General features: G+C 43.4%; 1 protein-coding gene across 1 annotated transcript in view; it reads right to left on the bottom strand.

The window, feature by feature from the left end:
- Positions 1-7,461: 7,461 nt before the first annotated feature.
- The window catches only part of CMTM7 (CKLF like MARVEL transmembrane domain containing 7), a 31,855-nt gene continuing 13,672 nt past the window's right edge, over positions 7,462-25,644 (bottom strand). Inside the window, exons 2-5 of the mRNA XM_075083312.1 lie at positions 17,157-17,330; positions 14,218-14,316; positions 10,999-11,080; positions 7,462-10,641 (exon numbers count right to left, since the gene is read on the bottom strand). Coding sequence (XP_074939413.1) covers positions 10,628-10,641; positions 10,999-11,080; positions 14,218-14,316; positions 17,157-17,330 — 369 coding nt within the window. The 3' untranslated portion in view covers positions 7,462-10,627. The remainder of the gene's footprint in view (positions 10,642-10,998; positions 11,081-14,217; positions 14,317-17,156; positions 17,331-25,644) is intronic.

The following is a 25,644-nucleotide window of genomic DNA, read 5'->3' as shown; positions in this document are numbered from 1 at the left end:
GTTGTGGTCTGTTACCTTTGTACCTTCCGCCTTGGAAAAGCAGTGAGCTATCGTCTCACACAGTTCTTGGAGCTCTGCACAAGCTGTTTTTGCGTAATGGCCATCATGGTGATCCTCGCTCAAATTTGTGCAATAAAAATAGCAAGCTTTCTATGCTGGAGCAAAATAAATACCTTGTGAAATTTTTGAAAGGTTATATAAAATTGTAACCAGTCAAGATGCTGGTAGTGCCTTTAAGATGGAAATTCATCTTTGCTCTAGTCTATTGCTGTAAACATAAGCAGATCTCTAGATATTAAATTTTATGCTGTTCAGAACTATCACTTTTCATACCTTTGAGAATTTAAGTGACTTTTAATGATTATTAAATCAGGATGATAATACAGTAGTTTTATACATACAAAATAAATTTTTTATACAGTTTTGTTGCCAGTGGTGCCTTGAATTTCCATTTAAATAATTTTGAAATGCTTAAATATTTTTTCCATTCTAAACCTGTGGTCTTTTTTAATGTATTATGCTTTTCTGGTCTTAAGAACTTCCTAAAGTATTTTGTAATCATTTTAAAAATAAAATACTAGTAAATAACTTCAGTGTTTCTCGTTTCTGCTGCCGCGATTCGCTGCCGCTGTGTAGTTCTCCCAGAGCCAACCATAGGAAATAACATCATTCTTTGTTCCTGGTTCAGAGGAAAGAGCCTGCGTTATGTTTGCCTGTTACTGGGGAAAAGGGTCCAACTTGCAAAGCTGGATATTCTCAGTGTGAGTTTCCAGGAGGGAAGGTCTGGTAAGGTCAGTATTGCCTCTTACCACAGGGGCCAAACTAGTTTGCAATAGCCTTTACACTCAGCATGGTCTATAGGTTACTGTGACAAGCATAATTCATGTGCCGCTTTCCCGTTGTCTTGACTAATTGGAGTGGAAAAAAAAATTAGGCTGTAGACTTGTTAAAGAAAGGAGCGAAAGCTCTTAATGGAGCAAATAATTTCTTCTGCTGTAGAAAAATGCAGGTGAGCGAGTTAACGTGGTTGAGGGGGAGCCGCTGGATCCTTTAAAAATGTTTGTCCGATTGTCAGTGGTAGGGGTCAAGGAAAAGGAAATAAAGCTGCATGCCTTGTGGCAGGGTAGCTTTTTTTGCTTCATAATCCTACAGACTGTTTATTACCTGGTGGTGATCTTTGTTGTCGGCACTGAAATTGGAATGCCATGGTATATTTTCCTTTATATCGTAACATTAAAGACAAAATTGTCTCTTTGATGAAGTTGCCAAAGATGAGTGTAACCATAAGTATTCATAGGGGAAAAAGGTCTCTAATGCTTTTAATTACATTTGAAAACTAGATGCAAGAAAACAATTGAGGCAAAACATTACATTAAAAGGGTACGTCACTGATGGATTTATACAGCATGAGAAAGTAACTCCGAAGTCCTAAGATGAATAAAAATTTAATGATTTGGAGCATGACCACACAGTTTTAAGTCTTGTTACTGCTAGAATCATGACAACTTTTCTCTTGGGAGCATAATTCAAGTTATTTTAAATTCCCAGAACACTGCAGCCGGGCAGAGTAGAGGCTGGTAGCCTGCGGCTTTCCTTTGCGAGTGCGCAGGCACCACCTTGTTGCTGCTGTCTGTGCGTCCACTGTTCAAGGCACGTACGTGTTTCCTTGCTTTCCGGTGGGCTTTCTCCTTACAGTGAGGAGCACGACCAGCCACCTGCTTTATCACACGGCCTCCTTCATGCCGTCGTGCAGGACCGAAGCACGAAGCAAGGTTAACTACTTGGCTGGGTTTTGGTTTTGACTTCTCTTTGAATTCAGAGTTGTTATTCTTTGCCTGCTAAAGGAAGCACAAGGAAGGCCAGCGATGTTTTTTGCATTCTGTTTGTGCCATCTGCACGGTGCAGTTCTCTCTGCAGGAATCGGTTGAGAAGCTGCAGAAGAGAAGTTTGCCCACAAGAGGGCAAAGATGATCCGGTGATTGAAATGATTTGGTCTGGAGGACCTCACCCTCTTCCCACCTGTATTTTCACTGGAATTGAAGTCCCCTTGCCCCCTTCTTTTGTCAGTGGGGCTATAAATGCAACTGTGCGTTTTAGTGATACTGTTTCCAATAATTTTCTTATTTCTCAAACTGTAGCCTGAGGGGTTTTTGATAATATAATCAGATCAATATTGTCTCAAGGAGATACTTTACCTAAGCAGTTTGAAAGGGTTTTACATTTATTCTTTTTGTTTTGTAACCTGTCAAGAGATGCTTTTAAAAATTCCTTTTTGTTACAACGTCAAACTTCAGCTGCACGACTCTGTTTGCACCTGTAACACTGTGCTGCAGCTTGGAAGATTTTTTTTGTGGTCAGTACTACCCTGTGGTTTTTGATGAAAGGACTGGATCATTGGTGGGAGAAGAAAGGAATGGGGCGTACCTGAGCATTTCCTGGGTGCTCGGGAAGTTAAATGAAAGCAGCTTATAATAATAAAAAAAAAAAAGGCAAATTATGCATGTTGGAAAAACGCCAGGGTCCACAAGCAGAAATGTTGGCAAACACAGCTGTAATGCATGCCAGACAGGGCTTCTTGCAATTCCGGTCCTCTCCAGCCACCCCAGCGAAACTTACTTTGACCAGCCCGCTTGTCCTGATAATTCAGTTTGTTTCTTATGTCCTATTATCTCTTGGCTGAATATTAGAACAGGACTGGGAAAATAACACAGACTTGGCTGTTTTGAAGTTGGCAAGTCCTGAGGTGAGAGTCAGGGCTTTGCAGGGAGGTGACAGCATAAGCACATTATTCTGTAGCGTGACTCATGTGCAGCCAGAGGACAGCACACTGCAGATATCCAGTCAGGTATCTCGTGCTAGATGCGCCGCGTGAAAGCATGTAGTGTTCTGCAGTGCTAAGTTTGGGGTGTACTTCAGAACTCTCTTTTTAGTCCTCACTTGGACTTTATTATTATATGCCCTACCCTTGCTTAGAGAATGCTGGAATGTTGCTCAAAATAATGCAAGTCTGTCTGTCTTCACTACAGCCCTCCTTTTAACTACTTTCTTTGCACCAGCTGTCACTCTTCCAAAAATATCAGTACAGACATGATTCTGAAATCCTCGTTCATGTGGAGCTGTAGGTAAGGAAGGAAGAGTTACTTGGTTGTTCTGTGGCCTCTGCACACCGCTAACCAAAGACGTGGAGCTGCTTACCCTGGTGTGATCAACAGGGCATCCTCGGAAGGGAGGACAGACTCTCACCGCCTCTATTTTTATTGTTAACACACATTTTCACTCTCCTATGCCTGTCTGCTCTGTTTCAAAGGCTGCAGATCGCTGGTTAGTGATACTCACATTGCTAGAGCCCTGCTTCCCATCCCTGTCCGTCAAATCTACATTAAATCTCCCTATCGGTGCAATTCACAGCAACGAGACCTGTGGCTAAAGCTCTGCCTGCTAGTTTCTCAACACAGCTGGGATAAAGTGGCTGCGGAGGTCTATCTGAGGGGGTAAAATACAGGTCTAGAAAAAACTGTCTTGCTGACATAAGCCTGTCTGTTTTCTGCCTCATAGTCCTCTTGGTCAGGATGGTTTGTTTTATGAATGAACAAATGTTGTCCTTGACTTAATACAGTTTTTCGGTTGTAAATGCTTGCTTCTGGCAATTGTGCCTCTCATTTGAGGGTAACAAGGGCATAATTATTCAGCTCTCATGCACCACAAACTGCTGAGCATGAGGTATTAATGGAGTGCTTTGCTGCCACCATAGCTTAATAGCTACAGCTGCAGCATTGTGCTCTTGTTTGGCAGGGCTTCATGAAAAAGGGGGATGCAGCTCATTAAGTTCTATGTTAAGAGTGATTTACAGATGTAGAAGTAACAGTAGACTGTGCTAGCTGGACAAAGCACTTCTGATTTAAAAGGAGCTCTTACACCAGCAGAGCTGTGATTCGTACTCCTGGTGGTACAAAGCCACCAGCACTGGTCCACTTCATACAACCCCCAATAATCTCAATAAAAGTAAGCTGTGTGAACGTAATTGTGTGTGCTGGTAGAGCTGTACTGGGGGAGGGGGGTAAATCATACCCTGCCATCACAGGTGGCTAGCAGATGTAATAAAAGGAAGCTGCAAATGGATGCTTTTGGCTAGCTACAGGCTTTGAGGTGCTTTACAACTCCTAGCCTCGTCTTGTGCCATCCACCCAGCTATTGCATTAGCTCTGTGAAGTGCTGAGAGGCAAGTGCTGGAATTAAGAAGTGGGTGTTACCCCAGCTCCATATGGGAAAGCAAAAGGGGTATCTCCTCAGCCCTACCCTGAGATGTTCCAGCTGGGAGGCCAAGCTCCCCTGGTAGCTGATGGAGGAAGAGGCACAGCTAGAGGGTGAATCAGAGGGGGAGGGCAACTTCTGCACTCTGAGTCACTGCTGTTGTGATTCACTCTTGCCCTTCTGTTTCTTCATTGTCTATGCAAGGGAGAATGGCTGGGTGTTAAGGCTAGTCGCATGCGAACAGCCTCCAAGAGACAGTGTTTTACCCTGGAAGAATGGCATTTACTCTCTTTGGGCTGTAAAAATATGTGCAGGATGAGTGCTGTCTCTATTTTCCTAGTCTGTCCTTGGATGCCTAAGGGTTAAGTGCCTCTAAGTCTACGCCTGTGGTTTTTTCTTCCCCCCCCAAGATTTCTAGAGCCTTGCTGCAATGCCTCCTATCCCAAGAGGGCTTCTTTGCTGTGGTTCTTCCTGCACAAGTGCAAACGTGTAAGAAAACAACAAGTGGTTCAGACATACTTAATTTAGCAATGATTTTCTGTTAGCGGCTTGGGGATATTCTCCCCTGCAGGGAGAAATGCCCCACCATTCTGCTTGGCCTACCATGGCATATACACACACGCATCAGCTCCACTTCAAAAGCTGGCATGTTCTTGTCTTTCTCTAGCCCCTTCATCAGCCACAGAAACACGCAGGTGTTTCCTTCACCATCACACATTACTTTTTTTTTTTCTACACATTATCACACACCCAAAGCACAGAGTGCTTAGTTTGTTCCTTTTCTTCTGTGCTATTCCCTTTTCCCCAGGTGCTTGGTTTGCCACACAGCTGCCTGTACCTTCGCAGTCCCAGCCTGTGGACACACCTCTCTGGAGTCACAGGCAAGAGGGGCTTTGCAGGTGACATACATGGCGATGTCTCTGTGCTCCAGGTAGGGCTGAAATCCATTTAGGGCCAGCCAAAGTAACCCGGGGGCTTTGTAGCACCGTGTGTTGGCACGAGGACACCAGTGCCTTCCTGTGGTACTTCGCACTGGTGGCTGAACTTCTTGTCACTTCATACTGAAGCTGTCCTGAGTTTCCTGGGCATGGCCAAACAGCTTCGATTTCACTGTCAGAGCAGCTCAGACAGAAGTTTGGCAGAGGACAAAAAGCAGATTTTTTTTGCCAACTGTCCCAAAGCAGAGGGTTTGGTCCAGGCAGGTGATGAGAGCTTGTTTGATATTTAATAAATTGGCAAGTCATTAACACAGTAAACCGGTGCAAATATGACATAATAAGAGGATAAAGCTACTTCATCTGTTGTTTATGGGCTTTTTTTTTTTTTTTTTTAATGCAACCTCCTGGATGGTGGGAACCCGCCGTATGCTGGCCAGTGCCTAGTAATAAACACCACCACATGCTTACCACACTGGCTGTGAGTAACCAGGGGACTAGCGAAGGCTGATGGGCTCTGGGCTCGGGGCAGGCAGGATAGAAACAAACTCTGGAGAGGCAGCTGTGGGTAATCAGTGACCTCTAGAAGGGAGAGGCATAGGAAGGAGCAGCCAAAAGCACTTACTACTTTTCCTGTTTTCCAGCTGCTGGTGTGCTGGAAAAAAGTGATCATCCTTCTCCAGGAGAGGAGGATGACAAGCACCACTGTGACTTTCCAACCTGCTCCCATGTAGTGGGGTTAAACAAGTCCTGGGACCAGGGTGCGAAACCAAGGGCCGCCTGTTCTTAATGGGATGGTCTTGCAAGAGTGCAGCCCTGCACATCTGCAGAGGAGCGAAAGGTAAGCCAAGGGCATGGCGCCTGCACCTGCGCTCCAGTCTGAAACAGCCTAAACAGGAGGGTTGCTTAAGAATACCCTAGAGCTTTGTGGTGAGGGCTCTCTCCTGCCACCTGGGTGTAGGTAGAAAGAACAGGATGTGGGCCTCCCACAGCCCCTTTCTCTGGTACCTGCTTCTCTCCATCTCACACAACTAGCAGCACTTCCTGAATGCCAGCCACTGTCGAGCTCATCAGTAGGGCCCAGTGATATGTAACTCCAGCGTTCTGTGACACTCAGTCTAAAAGCAGGTCTGTACTTCTGCCCCAGCCACAGGGATGGCCAAGGCCACTGGCCAGCAGGCAGCCTCTCATGCTCAGCAGCAGCGGTTTGCTCCATGCTGTCTCTAAGGTCGGGGAGCCCTGAGCAATTTTAAGTTAAACTGGGCAGAACATGTAACAACTTGATGCCGTGCTCCACAGCCTTTAGGTCAGGTTTAGTGCACCCTCCCACAGCTTTAGCAGAACATGAAAATCCCAGGCATAGAGCAGGGAGTGTACATAGCAGGCAGGCAGAAAAGAGACTTTTCTATCACTCCAGGCAGGTCTGCTCTTTAAGTACTGACTCAGCCAGAAACTGTTGATACCTGCCAGCATTTCTGTTAGTGCATAATGTGCTCACATTAGTCCCTCCTCTAATAAGCTTTCTACTGATGTTTGCACCTGCTCTACCTTGTCTCCTGCTCCTTTTTGTCCTAATAAGCTCCTAGTCCTCTTCCCTGGAGCATCACTAAGCACCCCTGCCACCCCTTAAAGGTTATCATTATTCTAGTGACCTGTCATCCCCTCTATACCCCATGTAGTGATTTGTTCCCAAAGCCTTTTAGAAGCAAAGAACCCATTCTTTTGTAGTTCACACAATGCAAAACAGAACCATTTCAGTGCAACAGAAAAAGCATGCAAGCTGCCATATAACCTGCACTGTCTTCATCCAGCACTGTGGTCCTCAGGCTTTTCAGAGCCACCCTTCTTCTTTTTTTTAAAGTTTCATTTCCACTTCTCATCTTTCCAGTTTCTACCCCCCAAAAAAATCATTATTCACTCTCTAACTTATCTCAAGGCCCCAGAGCTCAAACATCAGAGATTTTTTTCTCAGTATGAAACAGTTTATACTACCTGTTTTCTTCTCCCAACAGTTATATTTTAATTTTCAGTAAAACTGACCTCTACCTGTGTTGGCTCAAAGGCTATACTACACTTATCTTGGAGCTGAAGAGGATGGACAACATTTGGGTGGGACAGTCAGAGACCAGCACATCCAAACACAATGGCAAGGGAACAGTTTCTTTTCTGTGGCTCCTACCTCTTGTCCTCCAGTTACAGGCTGTATTCCGACATTCCCCAGAGAGAAAGTCACTGTTCTAGTAGAGGAAGGAAAAAAATGAGCAAGACAACAATCTGATTCTCAAAGCTGTTACATCATCCAAATAGCAAACATAGTTTATTTCTAAAACAGCTGGAATCCCATATTTCACAAAGTTGCAGACAGATGGAGCTTTCAGAACCAGGCGGACACTGAAGGAAACTTAAAACACTTTTGCTGGCAGAGCTACAGTAGTGAGATGCCAAAGTCCCTGCCAGACAGAGCTGTCATTCAAAGACTCCCGGTAGAGCTGGTGATACCAGCAAAGCCTGTGCTTTTCTTGGTAGATGTGTTTCACAAGGAGGATTTGGGGGAAGTGAGGAAGCTTTGGCAGCAGAGATGTCAGTTTTCCAGCCTGAAAGCATCCTGCATTAAGAGCATCTGGTGGGTCTATGGACCCAGCACTGTCCCAACAGCAAAAGCTGCAGGCATACCTTAGACCTGTCGCTAAGCACAAAAAACAAAAGGGGACTTGTAGTTTATTTCTTTTGAGCCAGTATAAACAAGTGCACTTGCAGAAAAACCTATTTTTTTGGGCAATCACAGAGCATAGTTCAAAAGTTCTTTGGTTGTCAGACTGCATGAAATTCCCCCCAGTTTTTTTTCCCCTTGCATGGTGATAAGGGACAGAGTGATGTAGGAGGCTGAAAAAAAAAGATGCTAGTGTAGTGCCAGGAGAGTGGGCGCAATTCCAGCAGAGAGTGGAAACAGCCTTTTCTTCAGAGCAAGCTCTGGCTGCAGCCGCAATCCTTAGCAGGTGCTTCTCCCCACTGCCACCACAGCGCTGAGGTCTCAGCTGCATTCATGCTGTGTGTGGCAGAACATTGGCTTCCCACAAGATTGCCAAGAGGGGGTAAAGCTTGTAGGAAGGTGCCTACTATCTATTTGAGGTGATATCTCAGGAGATGAAGGAGAAAGAGCACTTCTCTTTCCTCTGAGGGAACAGAAGACATTGTATCCTTAAATATCTACATGTCAGTCCAAATTGAAGTCAGAGTGCTGGTTTCCAAAAACTGTAGTTAAGTCAGCCTCGGCAGGAGAACTGGTGATCAAGCACCCCTGTTGCAAAAAAATACGTGCGGCGCGCACGTGTGCGTACCATCTTCTGCAGGTATTTTAATTCAAAGTGCCCAGAGTGAAGTCCCTTGTCAGTATGTCCTTTGGACCGGTCTGTGCTGGCAGGGTAAGGAAGACTGAACCATCGCTGACTCTGCTGACAGTGGATTTCTAGCTGAGAAGGATGGCTGTTCTTTTAAGCCAGGGAGGCTTTGAGGCATGCTCAGTTCAGGTTGTTAAAAAAGTGACCCATTTCTGACCAAACACAAAATATGTCATCTGAATATATGGGGCAGAAAAGCAGGGCAAAGTTGGACATTGTAAAGAAATAAAAAATAGTCAATATGAAATTAATAACATTATAACTGCCTGTTATATAGTTTTATTTGAATATTCCTCTAATTAATGTCAAAGCAGTTTATCCTGGAATGAATATATGTATCTTCATCCACAAACGGCAGACTTTTGTGCTTTCAAATTGTTTCCCGCTCTGTGTTGCTGTAAATAGGGGACTTATGGAAAGGAATAGCAAGAAGAATCACAGAAACTGTGCACCGTAAGGAGGTGGATTTCTACCTTTCCAGGTTATTTTCATTTACTAAAAATTTTTGACACTTTAGCAGTTGGCCAATTTCTCTTATCAGAGAGTAAAAAAAAAAATCAAAGAAAAGATACGCATATTAGGGTAAGAGAAAAAAATAAGATGGCAACAAATGGCACCATATGATGACATGCTATGAGGCACAAAAAGAAATCTCTGAGAGGACCGTTAAATTAGTTAGCAGTATCGACACAGAATTTCAGACAAATAGAAGAATGCAGAGCAGGCCAGAAAGTGCTTTTTTCCTCCAGATTGGACCTGGTAAACTGTATAAATCCTACTTTTTGCAGAAACCTGCTGCACCGTCATGCAGTTGTCCTGACAGAAGAGACCAACTTGTAAGTACAAGTTCTACTTCACAGCTAGACGTGAAAGGGGAAGCACTAAGGAGGCAGGGCCTGCGCTTCCCTTTTCCCTGCAGAGAATTTCCAGCTCGCCAGAGACAGACTGCGAAAGGAGAAAAAGACAGAGGTGCCAAGAAGGCATTGTCTCAGCCCTGAAGTTACATAGAACTTTATGACAACACCAGGTTGGGCAAAACTGAACTGTTCCACCTGTCCAGACTCAGGGCAGAGACCCCAAAAGTGCAGATCCCAGCAGCGGCAGAGGAAGGGAGAAACTGCATGTAAGAGAGAGAACAAAGCACATTGTTCCATTCACAGTGGGCTTTCCATAAACACTGTTAAACCCCAAGGAGAACAGTTTATAGCAAACGCACAGAAATTTTCTACAGAACAGGTCTTACAGATACCCATTTTACAAATGAGTATTTGTGAAAAGGAAAAAGAAAAGATCCCACAAAACATTAAACAGATATTCTTGGGTATGCATTTTCCTGTATTTGGCAGAGGGATGTTTTTAAGAATGATCTTCTATTGTTAATAACCTGTAAAAATTCATGGAGGAAAAAACCTGATTTCATCACGTACGGTTGAGGCTAGGAGGGAGTGTTTGCAGTGATGTATTCAAGTTGCAGTTCATAATTTTTGATGTGGCTGAGCTGATGTTAGAAAAAGTCCACAGTTCTGATAGAAAGAGGTAACAAAGACTCGGGTCAGCTTATCCAGGCACAAATCAGTTTGTAACAGTTCCTTTGTTAAACAAATCATCCTTGGAAGTTAAGAATCAGGTAGGAATTTGCAGGATTTCCCTTCTGTAAACAGATGGAGGAAATCAGGAGCAATTTTTCCATCCCTCTGAAAGGAGAACCAAACAACTCTCCAAATGAGTTTTAAATCCACTTATTGCAACTAGCTGGAAATGACCACAGCCCAGCTTGTGAGACAGAAGTTGTCTTTCTCTGTAAAGCTCACAAGAAGCACGTTCTCCATTATAAACTTCGGGGAGGGGGGATGGGGAGGGGGAAGTGAGGGGAGAAAAAAGACTTTGGTTCACAACATTGTTTTGCATAGGCATTCAGGAAGATCTTCAAAAGCTACCGGCTGTCCAGGCTAGTAACAAAATACCCATCCTCTCTCCTCAGTAGTGGACACTCCTCTTTGGTATTCTATCGTGTAAGGCAGATGTCTTGCAGAGATGAAGGAGTCATACAGATGCATCTTTGAAAAGGAAGACAGTGTCACTTGCGTTACCACAAACAAATTCACCTACTTGATTAAGGAACACACAGGAAATCTTATTTTGGTAGGGGTGGGGGAGGGAGAAGAGAAAGCACTGATAGGTTCACTACTTGCTAGAAGCAAGTTATTTTGCTCTTTCAGTTAGTAGTTAACAGCTGTCAGTAGCTGTGATATGTCTATGTTGACAGAAAATATGGAATTACTGCTTTGTGAGTAATTTTGAGTAACAAGGAACAGGACGTTAATAAATCCTTCCAGGTACACACAGCCCTGTGGCAGAAAATATAAATATTCATTTTGGGAAGCATTCTGGCAGTTACTAAGCATGACACTTACTTGTTGACTGCGTGATGCATGAAACCTTGTAGGATGACCATATGCTTAAAACACAAAGGATTGTAGCTAGGAACCCGAAAGTCTGGATGAGAAAACAAACCACAAATACTTACAGAACATTAAATGACACATATTCCATGAATGTATGGACACTCTTGCATATCCAGCTGCGTATTTTATGACATTAACAGACCAAAAAAGGGGATTTCTTACTCCATTCTGCTAATATACTAAAAAGATAAAAGTTTCCATAGTATCATAGCGGCTTATGTCTTGTCAAAACAATGACTGAGAGACTGACAGTCGTATACAAGGTGGGAGAAAACGCTGGACAGCAGCATAGAGTCTCACCTTCTAGATTTCTAACTAGGATTCAGCAACAAAGAAAAGACTTTTTCTAACTCCTCTGATTACTGTTCTTTTACTGCCCCATTCAAACTAGTCTTTCCCCACCATCTGCCAACTAAACAAGTCAGGTAAGTCTTCTAGTCCGTTTGCATCATCAGGACTAAGTTTCGGAAAGTAATTCTTTATTCTGGAGGAGTTGTATTTCAGGTCCTGCTGCTGTGAAAATACTGTTGCCCACACTCAGAAGTCATGCCTCTCTCTATAAAGCCCTGCAGCCAAAAGAGGCAGAGAGTATCTTCCAGTCTATCAGCCCAGGACCCCAGTGGGTTGTCCTGGTTTCAGCTGGGATAGAGTCAAATTTCTTCGTAGTAGCTAGTATAAGACTAGGTTTTGGATTTTTGCTGGAAACAGTGGTGATAATGTGGAGATGTTTTAGTTGTTGCTAAGCAGTGCTTACACTGGTCAAGGGCTTTTTCAGCTCCCTGTGCTCTGCCGGGTGCACAAGAAGCTGGGAGGGGGCACAGCCAGGACAGCTGACCCCAACTGACCAACGGGATATTCCATACCATATGATGTCATGCTCAGTATATAAAGCTGGGGGAAGAAGGAGGAAGGGGGGGATGTTTGGAGTGATGGCATTTGTCTTCCCAAGTAACCATTACGCGTGATGGAGCCCTGCTTTCCTGGAGAAGGCTGCCCACGGAAGTAGTGAATGAATTCCTTGTTTTGCTTTGCTTCCGTGTACAGCTTTTGCTTTACCTATTAAACTGTCTTTATCTCAGCCCATGAGCTGCCTTACTTTTACTCTTCCAATTCTTTCCCGCATCCCACCAGGGGGAAGTGAGCGAGTGGCTGCGTGGTGCTTGGTTGCTGACTGGGGCTAAACCATGACAGTCCTTTTTGGCGCCCAACGTGGGGCACGAAAGGTTTGAGATAATGACAGATTTGATTGGCATGTGCTAGATGGAATTTATAGCTGTTATTGCTGTTTAGCTATTAATTGCCAGGCTTCTGTGCTTGCTATGGGGCTTGCCTGACTTACTGTATATATATACTGTATGCCTTAAAGTCTAGTGCTCATTAGTGGTGCTTTTTGCTTTCACTGCTTGCTGTACTGCTTATCACCTTACCCTGCTGTGCCTGGGAACATTCTGATAACAGCCATGGCGATGCGCCTGGGCTGGCAGATGGCCAGGGCCCCGCTGCTGTTTCTGTGCTGCTGTACTGGACCGGCTAGAACTCCAGTGTGAACTTGAGTCAAAGGGACTGTGACCTGTGGATGAGTCCATGTGGGAGCAGGACACCCCAAAGCATCTGTGTCTGTGTATAAGCCCATGCCAGAGCAGGTATATCTCAAAGCATCTGTGGCCTTGGTTATGTCTGTGCCACAGCAGGTATACCTCTGAGGCAATTGTGGCCCAAGGATAAGTCCATCTTGGAGAAGGTACACCTCAAAGTGTCTGTGGCTGTAGATAAGTCTGTGCTGCAGCAGGTACACCCTGAAGCATCAGTGGCTGTGCATCAGGTCATGCCAGAGCACCTCCAAGTGCGTGGCCATGGATAAGCCCACAACAGAGCAGGTTTACTTCTGGAGGGACTGCAGCCATGGGCAAGGCCATGTTGGAGCAGGTTTACTTCTGGAGGGACTGCAGCTGTGCGTAAGGCCACGCTGGAGCAGGTATATCTCTGAAAGCACTGAGGCCCATGCAGAAGGCCACGCTGGAACAGGTGCACCTCAAAGTGACTGTGGCTCTGTATAAGTCTATGCTGCAGCAGGTGTACCCCTGGAGAGACTGTGGCTCCTGGGCAAAGCTCCACTAGGAGAAGGTACAACCCTAAACGACTACAGTCTGTGGATAAGTCCAAGCCAGAGCAGGGGCAAGGGGAGGATTTCATTACAGTGTTAAACCTGATGGTCTGGTCCAAATGGACAGGGGTGGAAATTTTAATGGAAACACCTTTAAATTGTTCTAACCCAGGATTTGAGTTACATGTTATGGAAATTACTATAGTAGAAACCCCTTGTTGCTAGCCAGGCTGGGAGCAAGGGGAGGAGTTCATTGTAATGTTAAGACCTATAACCTGGCCTGAAGGGGCCAGGGGTGGAGATTGTAATGGTTCTACCTTTAAATTGTTGTAACCTGTGATTTGAGTTGCATGTTATAGAAATTACTACAGCAGGAACCATGCGAACCCACAGAGGACAAGCCTTTCAAGAAGCAGTGCAAGTGCAGCAGTGACCCGACCTGAGCTGGCTTTGGTGCCCAGTAACTCCACACAACACACCACCTCTCCTGTCCTGAGTGACCACAACAAGAGATGGAGCCCAAAGCCGTGGACTAAATGATATCTGTGTATTTTATCAAAGGATGGGAAGGGGGGGTGGAGGTTAATGAGGTTGTATTGGATAGTGTGGAACCTGAGCATGATGTAAATGGTATGGAATAAGGGGTGGTTCAAGAAAAATTATCTTGAACAGGGGCCTTTTCAGGAGCAGGAGGTGTCAAAAGCCAAAGACTGGGGTGAAGTCCTTTAGGTAACTTCTAGCTGCTACAACAACCATTTGTCAAAACTGAATTGTCTTAATTCTTCCCCAAAATACATTAGTTCCTATGAATTAAAGCAGGAGCCTTTGGTTTCAACAGGACAAATACACACTTTAGTGGCAAATCTGGAGTCTCACAACAAAATATTTTGTTGGTGTAGTGCTACAGAACATTCACTGAAATGAGCTAGAGGGTAGTTCACCCAACCAAGATATAAGCAAGGCAAGTCTGTAAGAAAATAAAATTACAAGCAATAGATTTCCAAAGCCCTACTTAACATATATTGCAATTTAAAAAGTGTCAAGACTAACAAACACAGTCTTACCGCTCCAGCCACGAGTCCATTCAAATTGTAACTCCTGGATGCTGCTACAATCGATGCAATGAGAAGCAGAATTGTACCAATTAAATAATGAAGAAACTCCTGTAAAGACAAGGACAGCCTGCATCAGAAGGGAAACTTAGCAGGAAAGCATTTTGATATGGCTCAGAATGAAAAGAAGTTAGCAGAGGTTACTCAAACCCAAAGGACAAAACACAGCAGGGGCGGGGGGTGAAAAGGCAGGGAGGGGGCGAGAGGGAGACCTTGTGAGTGGATTTTGTACCATACCTGACCTTCTGTTCAAAAAAGGAGAGAGGGTCAATCTTCAGGTCTACTAATGTCACTGGAATATGATCTACTTACTAGATATGGATGCAATCCTTTCAATTCAACATGGTACATTACTGAGGGTGAAACATATCTTTTATTGCATCAAGTACGCACCTTACTTAGACAGTTCTGGAGGAAGGAAGAAACCTTAAGGGCATGTTTCTCTAGCTTATATGAAATGACAATAAATGGCAGAAAATGGTGTAAGTGGAAAACCAAATGCTCCTACTTCTAATACTCTAGAAAGCAAGCAGTGGATCTACCATTGGATTTACTAAGAACTTAAATCAACTGAGACTGGAAATAGGAAGGAAGCCACAAAAAGCACAACTGTGCAGACACTCATAACGAACATCCAGGCTCCTAAGTCTGCAAGGGTGGCTGCAGCTGTCCTACAGTAAAACATCATGCCACAGGTTATTCTGAGAGAGCACTGAGGCACCCCATTTAAGCGCTTCTCTAGTGTGACAAGTATCAGTCCAGGAGTCAATTTTACCTTGTTAAAAGCAGGGGTTATCTGTGGATTCAGATTTTGAATCCTCACAAAGCTTATGGGAACCAATACGGGTGTTTGCAAACTGAACATGGGTTCTTTCTTTTGCATGGTGGGGTGGGCAGGAAGGTATCATTACTTTATCTGCATTGCACTACCAGCATGAGCCAAGCAAATGCCATGTATAAGGGAGAGGAGAGATTCCATCTCAAACCAAAGGAGAGAGAATATAGTTCCAAAAGGAAATTTTTCAAGGAAATCCCAGAAGATAAATAGTTTATCATACCACACCACAGTTTTCCTCTGCTCAGGCATTTATAAACAGCTGAGGAGGATCTTTGCCATAAACTAGGCTGAGACTGCAACTTACTTTCCTCATTTGTATTCCTGTTTCAGGTAATCAAGATCTCAACCCTTGCTTTTGCTAGAATAAATTATTTCCATGAGGAGGCTTCTCTGGCTAGTCCACAATGCAGCAGGAAAATTAGGCATGCCCTTGTCTCCTTAGAGACACCAAATAAAGCAGTGTACAAAGGCCACTACTTTAGAGGAGTCCAAGGGTTGGGCAAAGGTGCAAAAGAATCATCAAAGGCTAAATTAGGTGGAGAACCAACCCCCAGCAGGGCTGGGAGATAGCCTCTCTGGAGAGATACTTCCCAACTTTAAAAGGTGTCAGTGCTGAACAACCTCCTGAACCACTGCAACTTTGGTGACTGTAAATCACGCCCCTGATTGCAATGTAGAGTTCCTGCCGGGAAACTCAGCCAAACACTAGCTGTAGTTTCCCAAAGTCTCTTACAGGTCTTCCTATTCTGTTCTAAAGATACTTAAGTATGCGACTGGAAAGGAGGTTGGTTGTAGAAGAGTAGCAATGTTCAAGCATCACATCCCATAAAGCTATCTGAAGCTGAGCAGCCACAAACCGCAGTGCCTTAAACTCACTAGTGACTCTGAACATTTAGGAATGATTAAACACACGACAAAAACCAAAAGCAGCCTGTGCAGAGGTCAGAATGGCATAGTCCTGTTACACCAATGCACACATTAAATGCTGCTTTTCAAAAATGCCATTTATTAGCTTATTTCAATCCCTGCATCTGTAGATAACGAAGTTCTTTCTAGAGACAGATAGTGGTTGTACACATTTGAAAAAATGAAAAGGGGTGCAAGTCTAGCCATATTCTTCAGCTAAAAAGAAAAAGAAAATTAAGCTTTTCTCTCTGGTTAGAAGTAGATGGACGAACCACTATCTTAGATCTGTAAGCTATTTGTGTAGCTTCCATTAAATGCCATCCAACCACTATTTGGATTTCAAAATCCCTCTATATCTCTCCAGTTGGCTTTCCCCTTCCCTCTGCTCCTTTCTCTGTGGAACTAACATGTCACTATGCATAAGGGAGACATGTTCTAAGAGGTTATTAAAATCCATCATCCCACACTAGGACGTAGGACCCTTCTGTTAGCTGACCTGACCCAAAGCTACTGAGGAAGTTCAGGTCTCGCATTTTCTGTGCTGCTTGTTAGCTCTCTGCTAGGATATGAGAGATGGATGTGCAGGGGAAATGTGGGAACAAGGCAGGAACATCCTGCAGGATATCCCAGGAATGGCCAGGCTATAGCAATCAGGCCGAGACTCCTATTTCTTGCTATTGTTTAAGTTACCTAAAACCATACCAAAAAGAGGCACATTTGACTTAAATAGCACTCATAGACTTTATTTTGGGACAGGATATAGTACATGAATTCTAATGCTATGATTTGGTTCTCTAGCAATCCCTTAGCCGTTATAAATGACCTGAGCTAGGACCCATCTGCTGAAGGCTTGATAATCAGTAGCTTCTTTTCAATTGTCTCAGAATAACACTATTGCCTTCCCTGGAGTAAATCTGGATTTATATTTGTGTAAAGGAGGGCAGGATCAGATTCAAATCAGCTTAAAAAAAAACCTTACAATTACAGAATTTGCTGAACTTCATACTAATAATAAAAGCAACAAAAGGTTTTGTATACAAGGCAAGAAGAAGTTGTATGTGAAAGACAGCCTTGTGCGATAGCACAAGAAAATGGACTAAGTAATTGAGACATCAACCCACAAGAGATGCAAGGAACCCAGACTTACCGCAAGTGGCCAGCTAACACAAGTGAGCTTCCTGTAGATTCTGAAAATGTGGATAATGTAGAAGAACAAAATCATAACCAAGTCGCACATGGTGACAATCTGAAAGTAGCTGTATGCACTGTAATCTGTCCATGGAGAAGTATTTACACTGATGAATCCGACCAGCAATGAGATCTGAAAGACAAAAGACATGTTAAAGATTTTTACAGTGGTGCTCAGAGGACCGTGGAGATTATTTTGAACACAACAAAATGACACTTAGAGACAGAAGACAAATATCTAATGTAAATTGGATGGTCCCAACAAAATAGAGGACAAAGTAACAAGCATGGTAATAATATTTTAAAATTTGCTGTTAAATGAGCTAAAACAACTATTAAGAATGATGGAAAGAGCCAACTGCAAGAAGGAAAGCAGCAGTTTCAGCCTGAAGAATCCAACCTGAAGAAGTCTCTATTTACAATACAAGAGGTCTCAAATAGAGAAGAGGCATTGAAAGCCTGGAGTTGCACCAGCAACTGAAGCATCTAAACTCCACAGGCTTTCAGAAGGAAACAACTGAAAGCTGTAAAACTTAAGATGCCCATGAACATATGCGCCTGTACTTCCATTTAGTGAGAGTTCTCACACACAAAATTGGAGGACCTGACTGTAACTGAGCTAACAGTTTTACCCTTCCTTTTCTACCACTTTTCTACCACTTACAAGAGCAAGATTATTAGCAAAATATAAAGCAGTATCATACCAAATAATATAAACATTTGGAGGAACAGATGAAATCATCCCACCCCCAATGCAATAGTTATAAAGCTTTAATATGTTAAAATAGTCGCATAAAGCTATAAAGCATTATTGTACAACTTCTTTCAGTTGTAGGCTTGCAAAGGGCAAAAGCTATTTTCATTTTTTAACCTAAAGCTACTTGTTTATCTTATTAATCTTGCTGCTTCTACCTCTGGCTAGCCTGGATGATAAAAAGAAATCTATTTTTTCTTATTACAGACTTTGTCAAGGCATGCTTTCAGCCACTGTGATTTTTAGTTCATCCAAAGTCAGCCAGGAGCAGCAATGATTCACATTTTAAGCGTTTCTCCAAGACATTAGAAAACTATCTGAAGAAGCCAGCACTTCAAGGCTGTACCATCCTTTACTGCACACTCACCTTCTAAACTCCTAACCAACTGCATCCATTATCAGAATAACTTCCTTAAGATTAAAAGGAAAAGAAAAAGCACCCAACACCCAAAAAACATAGTTTAGATTCTTCCTGCTGCTGTAGTTTTAACTGAGTTTCACCTGCTCATTTCTAAGCAGACAGGCTAAACATACACATCCTCAAGTGTGATCAAAAGCTCTATACACACCTAAGAATTTCACAAAAAGTTCACAAGAGCTTGCACTTTGGCCAAACTCCATCCAAACACCCACATCAGTGTTGCAACAGTGAACCACCTCAAAAAGTTGGTTCCAAAGAGACTAGTCAGTGCCCTGGGATCCTTCCCCATGCAAGTGGCTAAGCCGTTGTTAGACCCGGTCTGGCTCCATTACTTTTACTGTGGTAGTTCAAGTAGTTGTTATTAGCATTGTAACTGACGCTCAGGGCAAGCTAGTGACAGGCTTCTGTGCTAGAGTAAGCCTACCTCTCCTCCCACCTTTGACACAGATATGGGATAGGGACAACAGGAGTTTGAGGTGCAGGGCTGGATTGTGCTCAATGTTTCCCAAGAATGGAGGTTACGCATGCTTTTGAAAATTCATGGTATTGCTCAGTCCCTGACCCCCCAAATATATTCCTGACCTCCGGTGTTAAAGTGTAACATCATAGCAGCATCCTGCTTGTTTAGTGCTTCTGTCTGTACCATGCCTATTCTCTGGGTCTCACAGCCTAGCCACCGGGGAATCCTAAATGCACAAAGTCTTGCCTCTTGTGCATGGCAGAACTGTCTGAGGTGCTACATTTCCTAGAAGAGAACAAAGCAATACTCCCCACAATCCAGCATTTAAAGACTTATGGCCCAGTTCTTCAATTCTGAGTTAATTCTAATGAAGTTTTGTCGAATCTATGTCTACATACACCAGGTCTACATTAAGCTGTGGTTTCATGAGGAACCACGGCCTTTGTCATCTTCTTCTCACCCTGATTTCATTCCCCATCATGTACTGGCTCCTCCACTCATCTGTTCTGAGCCACCTCAGTGTACTAAGCCAGCAGAAAAGAGAACTACTGAAAAAAGCAAATAACTTTACTCTTGACTCTGCCATCACACAAGGCAGGGTCAGGTGAGCAAGGGAGTGTGAGGGAGAAGGTAGGACTCCAAGGGAAAGAATAGGAAGGACTGAGCAGGCAGGGTGGCAGCAGCCAGTAACCACGCTGGCTCAGGCTGCCGCAGAACATCCATCTTGGTTCCTTGAATCTTAACGTCAGTTAAGCAAAGGGTCATCTGACTTAGCTGTTCAATAAGTTGATCAATCAGAAGGAGGTCAGCAAGTCATTTACCCTATAATCTAGAACACTTGAAGTGATGCAAGACACAGCTATTATTTTAATGAGAAAATGAAAATTAAACTTAATGAAATTTCATTCTGTAGGAAGACTCAACAAGAAGTCATGGCAAGCACTGAATCTTGCTCTTGGATAAAGATGAGACGAGGACAACACTTCTCTAATCACCAAAACACTAAAAAAGGTCTCTCTTATTCAGGTGCCTTCATAATAATCAGTTCTCAATTTCAGTTACAGCGTACAAATCAAGAAGGAAGTCCTAATTCACAATAGTATTAAACCTGCCTATTGACTCAGTTCATGCTTGAACCATAAACTTTATCAACTTTTTTCCTGTGTACAAAGGATAATGAGGACTGGATTCTGGAAGTACAACCACCATCTAAATAATAAGATGCACCAGTAAAAAAACCTTTGTTTCAACCAGACCTAGTCCTTTCAACTTCATGGAGGCATGGAAGTTTTTTTGTTTTGTTATGTTTTCTCCCAGCTAGAAGGTATAAAAAAATTGAGAAGCAGAATAAAGAAGAATGTCAGCCATCCAAGGATAAGATCAGGAAATTCATCTGAGGTGTTACATTCCTCAGAAATAAGACACAAGGTACCAACCAGTCAGTGAAGAATCTGCTCAGCTCCTAAGAACAGGGTAGAAATGTGGACTTGAACAAACATTCTTTCCATTTCATATGTAATCCACAATTAAGTATTCCAAAACAATTAGTAAAGATTCTCCCTTGTTTGATTTTAGATGTACCTCAGCATATAGGTAGGAAGAAATCACTGTGTGGCAAGAGGTATTTCTTTCAGAGATTTCCTTTCTTAGCATAAATTTCACAACGTGAGATTTACATGCAGTTTCTAAAGAGGATTCTCTGATCGGAGACACATAATGCTATTTCACAGGACAGATGAAAGGGGACAATATCAACAACTTTTATATAAAGCTATACCACATTTGCCACACTATATTGCCTGTATGGCTAGCAGGTACAGTCAGAGTTTAAAACTCACCTCTTGAAAAAGAATGCTTACAGATGTAGGAAATAGAGCCACATAATATTATTTTTCCTTTAAAAGTGACAAATAGCAAAGTTCCTTCATGAGATATCAATTTATCATGATACACCAGGTGATGACTGTATCTTTTCCCCCCCTATAATTTTTGTTTCCAGAGAACTTGAAATTGAGCGATAAAACGATTGATACATAACTGTCGGGATACAGTTCAACATATATCTTAGAAGTCATTTTGTGTCACAGAGAGAGAGAGAGAAATGAATGGCAAAGCAATGAAATGATCAAACATTAAGAGTGCTCTTTATGCATCTGTGCTCAGAGGAGTAGGTTAATACATCTTGAAAATAAAAACTAGAGGCACAAAAAAATTAGAGCACTGCCATTTCCATTTCAATATGGTATTTCACAGATTGTGAGGGCAGCAGACATGGAACCCATCGCCAGCAAGCCAGTCAGACCAGAAGTACAGGTCAAATGATGGTCAGTCTCATTAAAAGATTTCAATATGTTCCACACTATATATCCAGGCTTCAGACCTGCATTACAAAAGGGGTGGAGGACACATTGCAGGACACTAGTATTTAAGTGCTTTCTGGTTTCTGAAAAGCAAAACAGAGAACATACGCAACAATCAACACCAAGGAAGGATTTCTGGATTTAAATAAAGTTCTGTATTTACTCTGTTTCATGGAAGTTGATCAGCTTAAACTAATCCACTTGACTTTCCACTGGACCAGATATTTGAAGTGAGTCATGAAGCATGCTCAGGAATACTGGTGTATATCAGGAACTATCTCACAGTGAAGACAAGATGAACTAAAGGCAGTCAGCCATTGCCAGGAAACACTCAACACCTTACCAGACAGAACAGACATCATAAAAGAAAGGTGGTAAGAGTCTGCATTCTCATCTCTATTTTGAGCTGGAGACAAGGCAACCACATACTCTGCAATGTGCCTGTGGAAAATATTGGCTCTTGAATAGCACTATTAGCTCCCAAGCCTAAAATCCATTCTGATTTGAAGCAAGCACAGCTCTACCAAAAAATAAACTTAATTTGCTCTTTCCTGACATGGACTTCCTTCAAAAGCCAACCCATGGCCCCTAAACAAGGCTGAACAAGTACACATCTTTCAGGGATGTTAATGAGAGGTGGGACATGGGCTGGGAGATCTGATCTTCACAACAAAAAAGGGCCAGAGGTTATGCTGCTGCTGCCTTTAAGTGATGGAGGCAAGGCTCAGGACCCTTTTCCCCCTGTGCTGTGACACCACTCGCTCAGTGTGCCAGGCATGGGTGAGGTCATCCAGCCACACCCAGGGCTGGGGAGTGAGAGAGGGGCTGTAGCAGCACAGTGCATCTCCCAGCCTTGCAAGAAAGGTATGGTGTGATCCAGTTATGTGTCTCATGCTCACAGCAAGGATCACAGAATCAGAGAATGGTTGAGGTTAGAAGGGGCCTCTGGAGGTCATTTTGTCCAACGCCCCTACTCAAACAGGGACACAGAGCCAGTTGCCAAGGTCCGAGTCCAGCTAGGTTTTGAATACCTCCAAGGATGGGGACTCTAAACCTCTCTGGGCAACCTGTTCCAGTGTTTGAATCTCTTCACAGCAAAAAAAAACTTTTTCTGATGTTCAGATTGAGTTTCATATGCCCACTGCCTCTTGTCCTGTCACTGAGCACTATTTAGAAGACTCCATCTCCCTCTCCTTCACTCCCTTCCATCAGGTATTTATATACATTGATAAAATCCCCCCAAGCCTTCTCTCCTCCAGGCTGAACAGTCCCAGCTCTCTCACCTTCTCCTCACTTGAAGGATGCTCCAGAACCTTCATCATCTTTGTGGACATGTGCTGGACTTGCTCCAGTGAGTCCATGCCTCTCTTGCGCTGGAGAGCCCAGAACCGCACACAGCACCACAGATGTGGTCTCACCGGTGCCACGGCGAGGGGAAGGATCCCGATCCACTGGCAACGTTCTTCCTAAAGCAGCCCAGGATGCTGTTAGGCCGCCTTCTCCACGAGGGTGCACTGCTGGTTCATGGTCAGTTTGCTGTCTCTACCAGCACCCCAAGGTTGTCCCTGCGAAAGCTGCTTTCCAGCCAGTTGTCCCTAGCCTGTACAGGAGCAGGGGCTTACCCTCAGATATCCCCGGATGCAGGACTTCACATTTCCCTGTGTTGAACTTGATGAGATTCCTCTCTGTCCAGCCTGTCAAGGTCCCTCTCCATGGAACCACAACCCTCTGGCTCATCAGCCACTCCTCCCAGGTCTTTTTGTTAGCTACAGACTTGCTGAGGGTACACTCTGCCCCATTGTCTAGGTTATTAATGAAGATGTTGAACAGTATTGATCCCTGGGGTATACCACTTAGTGACTGGACTCCAAGGACCTTCTACCACAACCCTCTTGGTCCCAGCCATTCAGACAGTTTTTAATCTAGCTCACTTCCCACTTAACTAAGCCATACCCTGTCAGCTTGTCTATGATGATGTTATGGGAGACCATAACCTTAGTAAGATCAAGGTAAACAACATCCACCACTCTCCCCTTGACCACCAAGCTAGTCACCTCATTATAGAAGGCAGGAAGGCTGGCCAAGAGTGATTTCTCCTTTGTAAATCCATGCTGACTACTTGGACGTTACCTTCTTGCCCTTCACATGTTTGGAAATGCTTTCCAGGAGTAGTTTCTTCATCACCTTCCCAGTGCCTGAGGTGAGGCTGACCAACCTGTAGATCCCTGGACCTTCCTTCCACAGAGATGGCATCAGCCTGTTCAAAATGTCACACTTTCCTTCTATACTTCTCAGACTAGAGAGGATAGGGAAGACTAGAGGATAGACAAGAGTGATAAATTCTTTCCCTCTACTATAAAATGCTACTTGAAGTATTCCCTGGAAATGCTGTTCCTTTTTAAAAATCGGCTGTTTTCCTCCCTGTTTCTTCTTGTCCCCATTGAAGAAAATGCATCTAAAGACCACTGATTATTGATTAACACTCAGTAAAAAACATGGAAAATATGTCCCAAGGCTTCAAGGGAGTCAATCTTCCCCTGCAGGAAAATTCAACAAATTCTTAAGGAAAGGAGAGGAATCATCCCTTTGTATTATGAAAAGATTATATATAGGGGGAAGATCCAACTTCCAACTACTCTCAGGGCAAATGCACACTGGAGCAAAGGCCTGTGACATTAGGCCCAGATGCTATTGTACTCATTTCAGATGGTTTGGATTCCACCTAACTCCCTGCACTTGCTCTTGGCTGACTGTAGTCCTGCAGATGCAATTAGTTCACAGAGAAAGCTTGGCTCCAAACATCCTAGCTTCAAAGGATTGGACTGGGCATGATGCTGGGACCAAGAGCAAGCCAGCAACGCAATCCTCAGCTTCTCTGGTGGATAGATCCTCTTGCGGTTTCCAGTCCTGTTGCCAGTCACATGGGCAACCATGAAACTGCCCAAGAGCTGCCTGCATCTCAGGACTAATTGTCTGGACTCCCCTTCACTAACACAATTGCACTGGAGTGTACCAGCAAAGACGTAAGAAGCAGGACCAAGCCAGCAGGTTCGATGCAGCTTTCTAGAGAATCACCTGCTCCAAGGAATGGGCAGGCAGAAGAGATTACAGATAGCATTTTCCTCACTAGTGCCCTGAAGGTAATGAAGGAACCATAATATAAGAAAGGACTTGTCTTGCCCTCCATGTACCCATAGGCCAGCTGGCACCACTAAGCATTTTCTGATCAAGTGGTAGAAGACTGTAGTTTGTCTGACCACAGAACAATTTTATAACCCAAGAATCAATCTGTGCAAGTGCTTTGCATGATCTTTTTTCTACTGTCCTGCTTTAATGGATGTAATAAATAAAGCTCTGGCTTTATTACCAATACTTAATTCTTTTGTAACATTTGGAGAGAACTAAATTTTCCTCAGACACAGCTACCTGCACAAACATAAATCCAGCATGATCTCCAATATTGACAACAACCTACTCTAAGGGAAAGCCTAATGTTCTGAGCATTAGAGATACATTTCCATAAACACTGACACAACAAGGGAGGAATTCAATGTCATTGGCTTTTCTCAATTCTGACCACAGTTTTGTAACCATCTTACTTGTCTGAACTTCAGCAAATCATGTATTTCGCTGCTTCAGCTCCCCCGCTCACTAGTTGAGGGCTAATAAAGACTTCACATGCACTGTGCTAAAGTTTTTCACCTTCAAAACACTTTAGACTTGTAAAATAAGGCAAAAAGTTGAGCGCTGCTAATAAACCACTAGGTCAAGATGACTGTTTTTCTTCATAGTCTGAACGAGTTTAGATGCCCACTAAAAAAAAAACCAAACCCACAGCCCCTACCCTCAGAAAGGCCCAAACCAAATCAACAGCTCACAGATGTAACAGACAAATATGGGTGAAAATACATGTAGGAATGACCCTATAACATCCAAAGAGGAAGTCACAGAACAAGTAAAACTGTAGGAGAAGGTTGGTCCTTTGGGGATTGCTTTTCACTTGATTTGTTGCTGTTACACAGCACAGGATAAATAAAAATTAGAGTCCTAGGTCACCATAAAATGGAAATTGGTATTTATTTCCTGACTGCCACTTACTTACTTAGACTTTGACAGCATGTGTTGCAAAAAAACCGCCATGCACAAGACACTGCAAATAAACTGTTTTCTAAATTGTAGTGCAACCTTTAACGCTAAGGCTATTCCTCCTCTTGACCAGCCCTGACTGTTCTGTACTGCACATTATCACTCGCCTGTGTCTAGATGTTCTTCCACAATTCTCTTAATGACAGCAAAATAAGGGTTATCCTTTCCTACTGTGCTTGTACAACATCCTGTACAGTGGTGATGTACTGGGTGTGGCTGGGATACTTAACTGCCTTCACAGCAGCTTGTATGGGCGCTGTGCTTTGCATTTGTGCTTAAAACAGTGTTGATAACACATCAATCTTT

The sequence above is a fragment of the Phalacrocorax aristotelis genome, chromosome 2 (genome assembly GCF_949628215.1).
Source record: "Phalacrocorax aristotelis chromosome 2, bGulAri2.1, whole genome shotgun sequence".
Lineage (NCBI taxonomy): Eukaryota > Metazoa > Chordata > Aves > Suliformes > Phalacrocoracidae > Phalacrocorax > Phalacrocorax aristotelis.
Note: the sequence above shows the minus strand (reverse complement) of the source record. Positions and strands in the feature narration are given on the sequence as shown.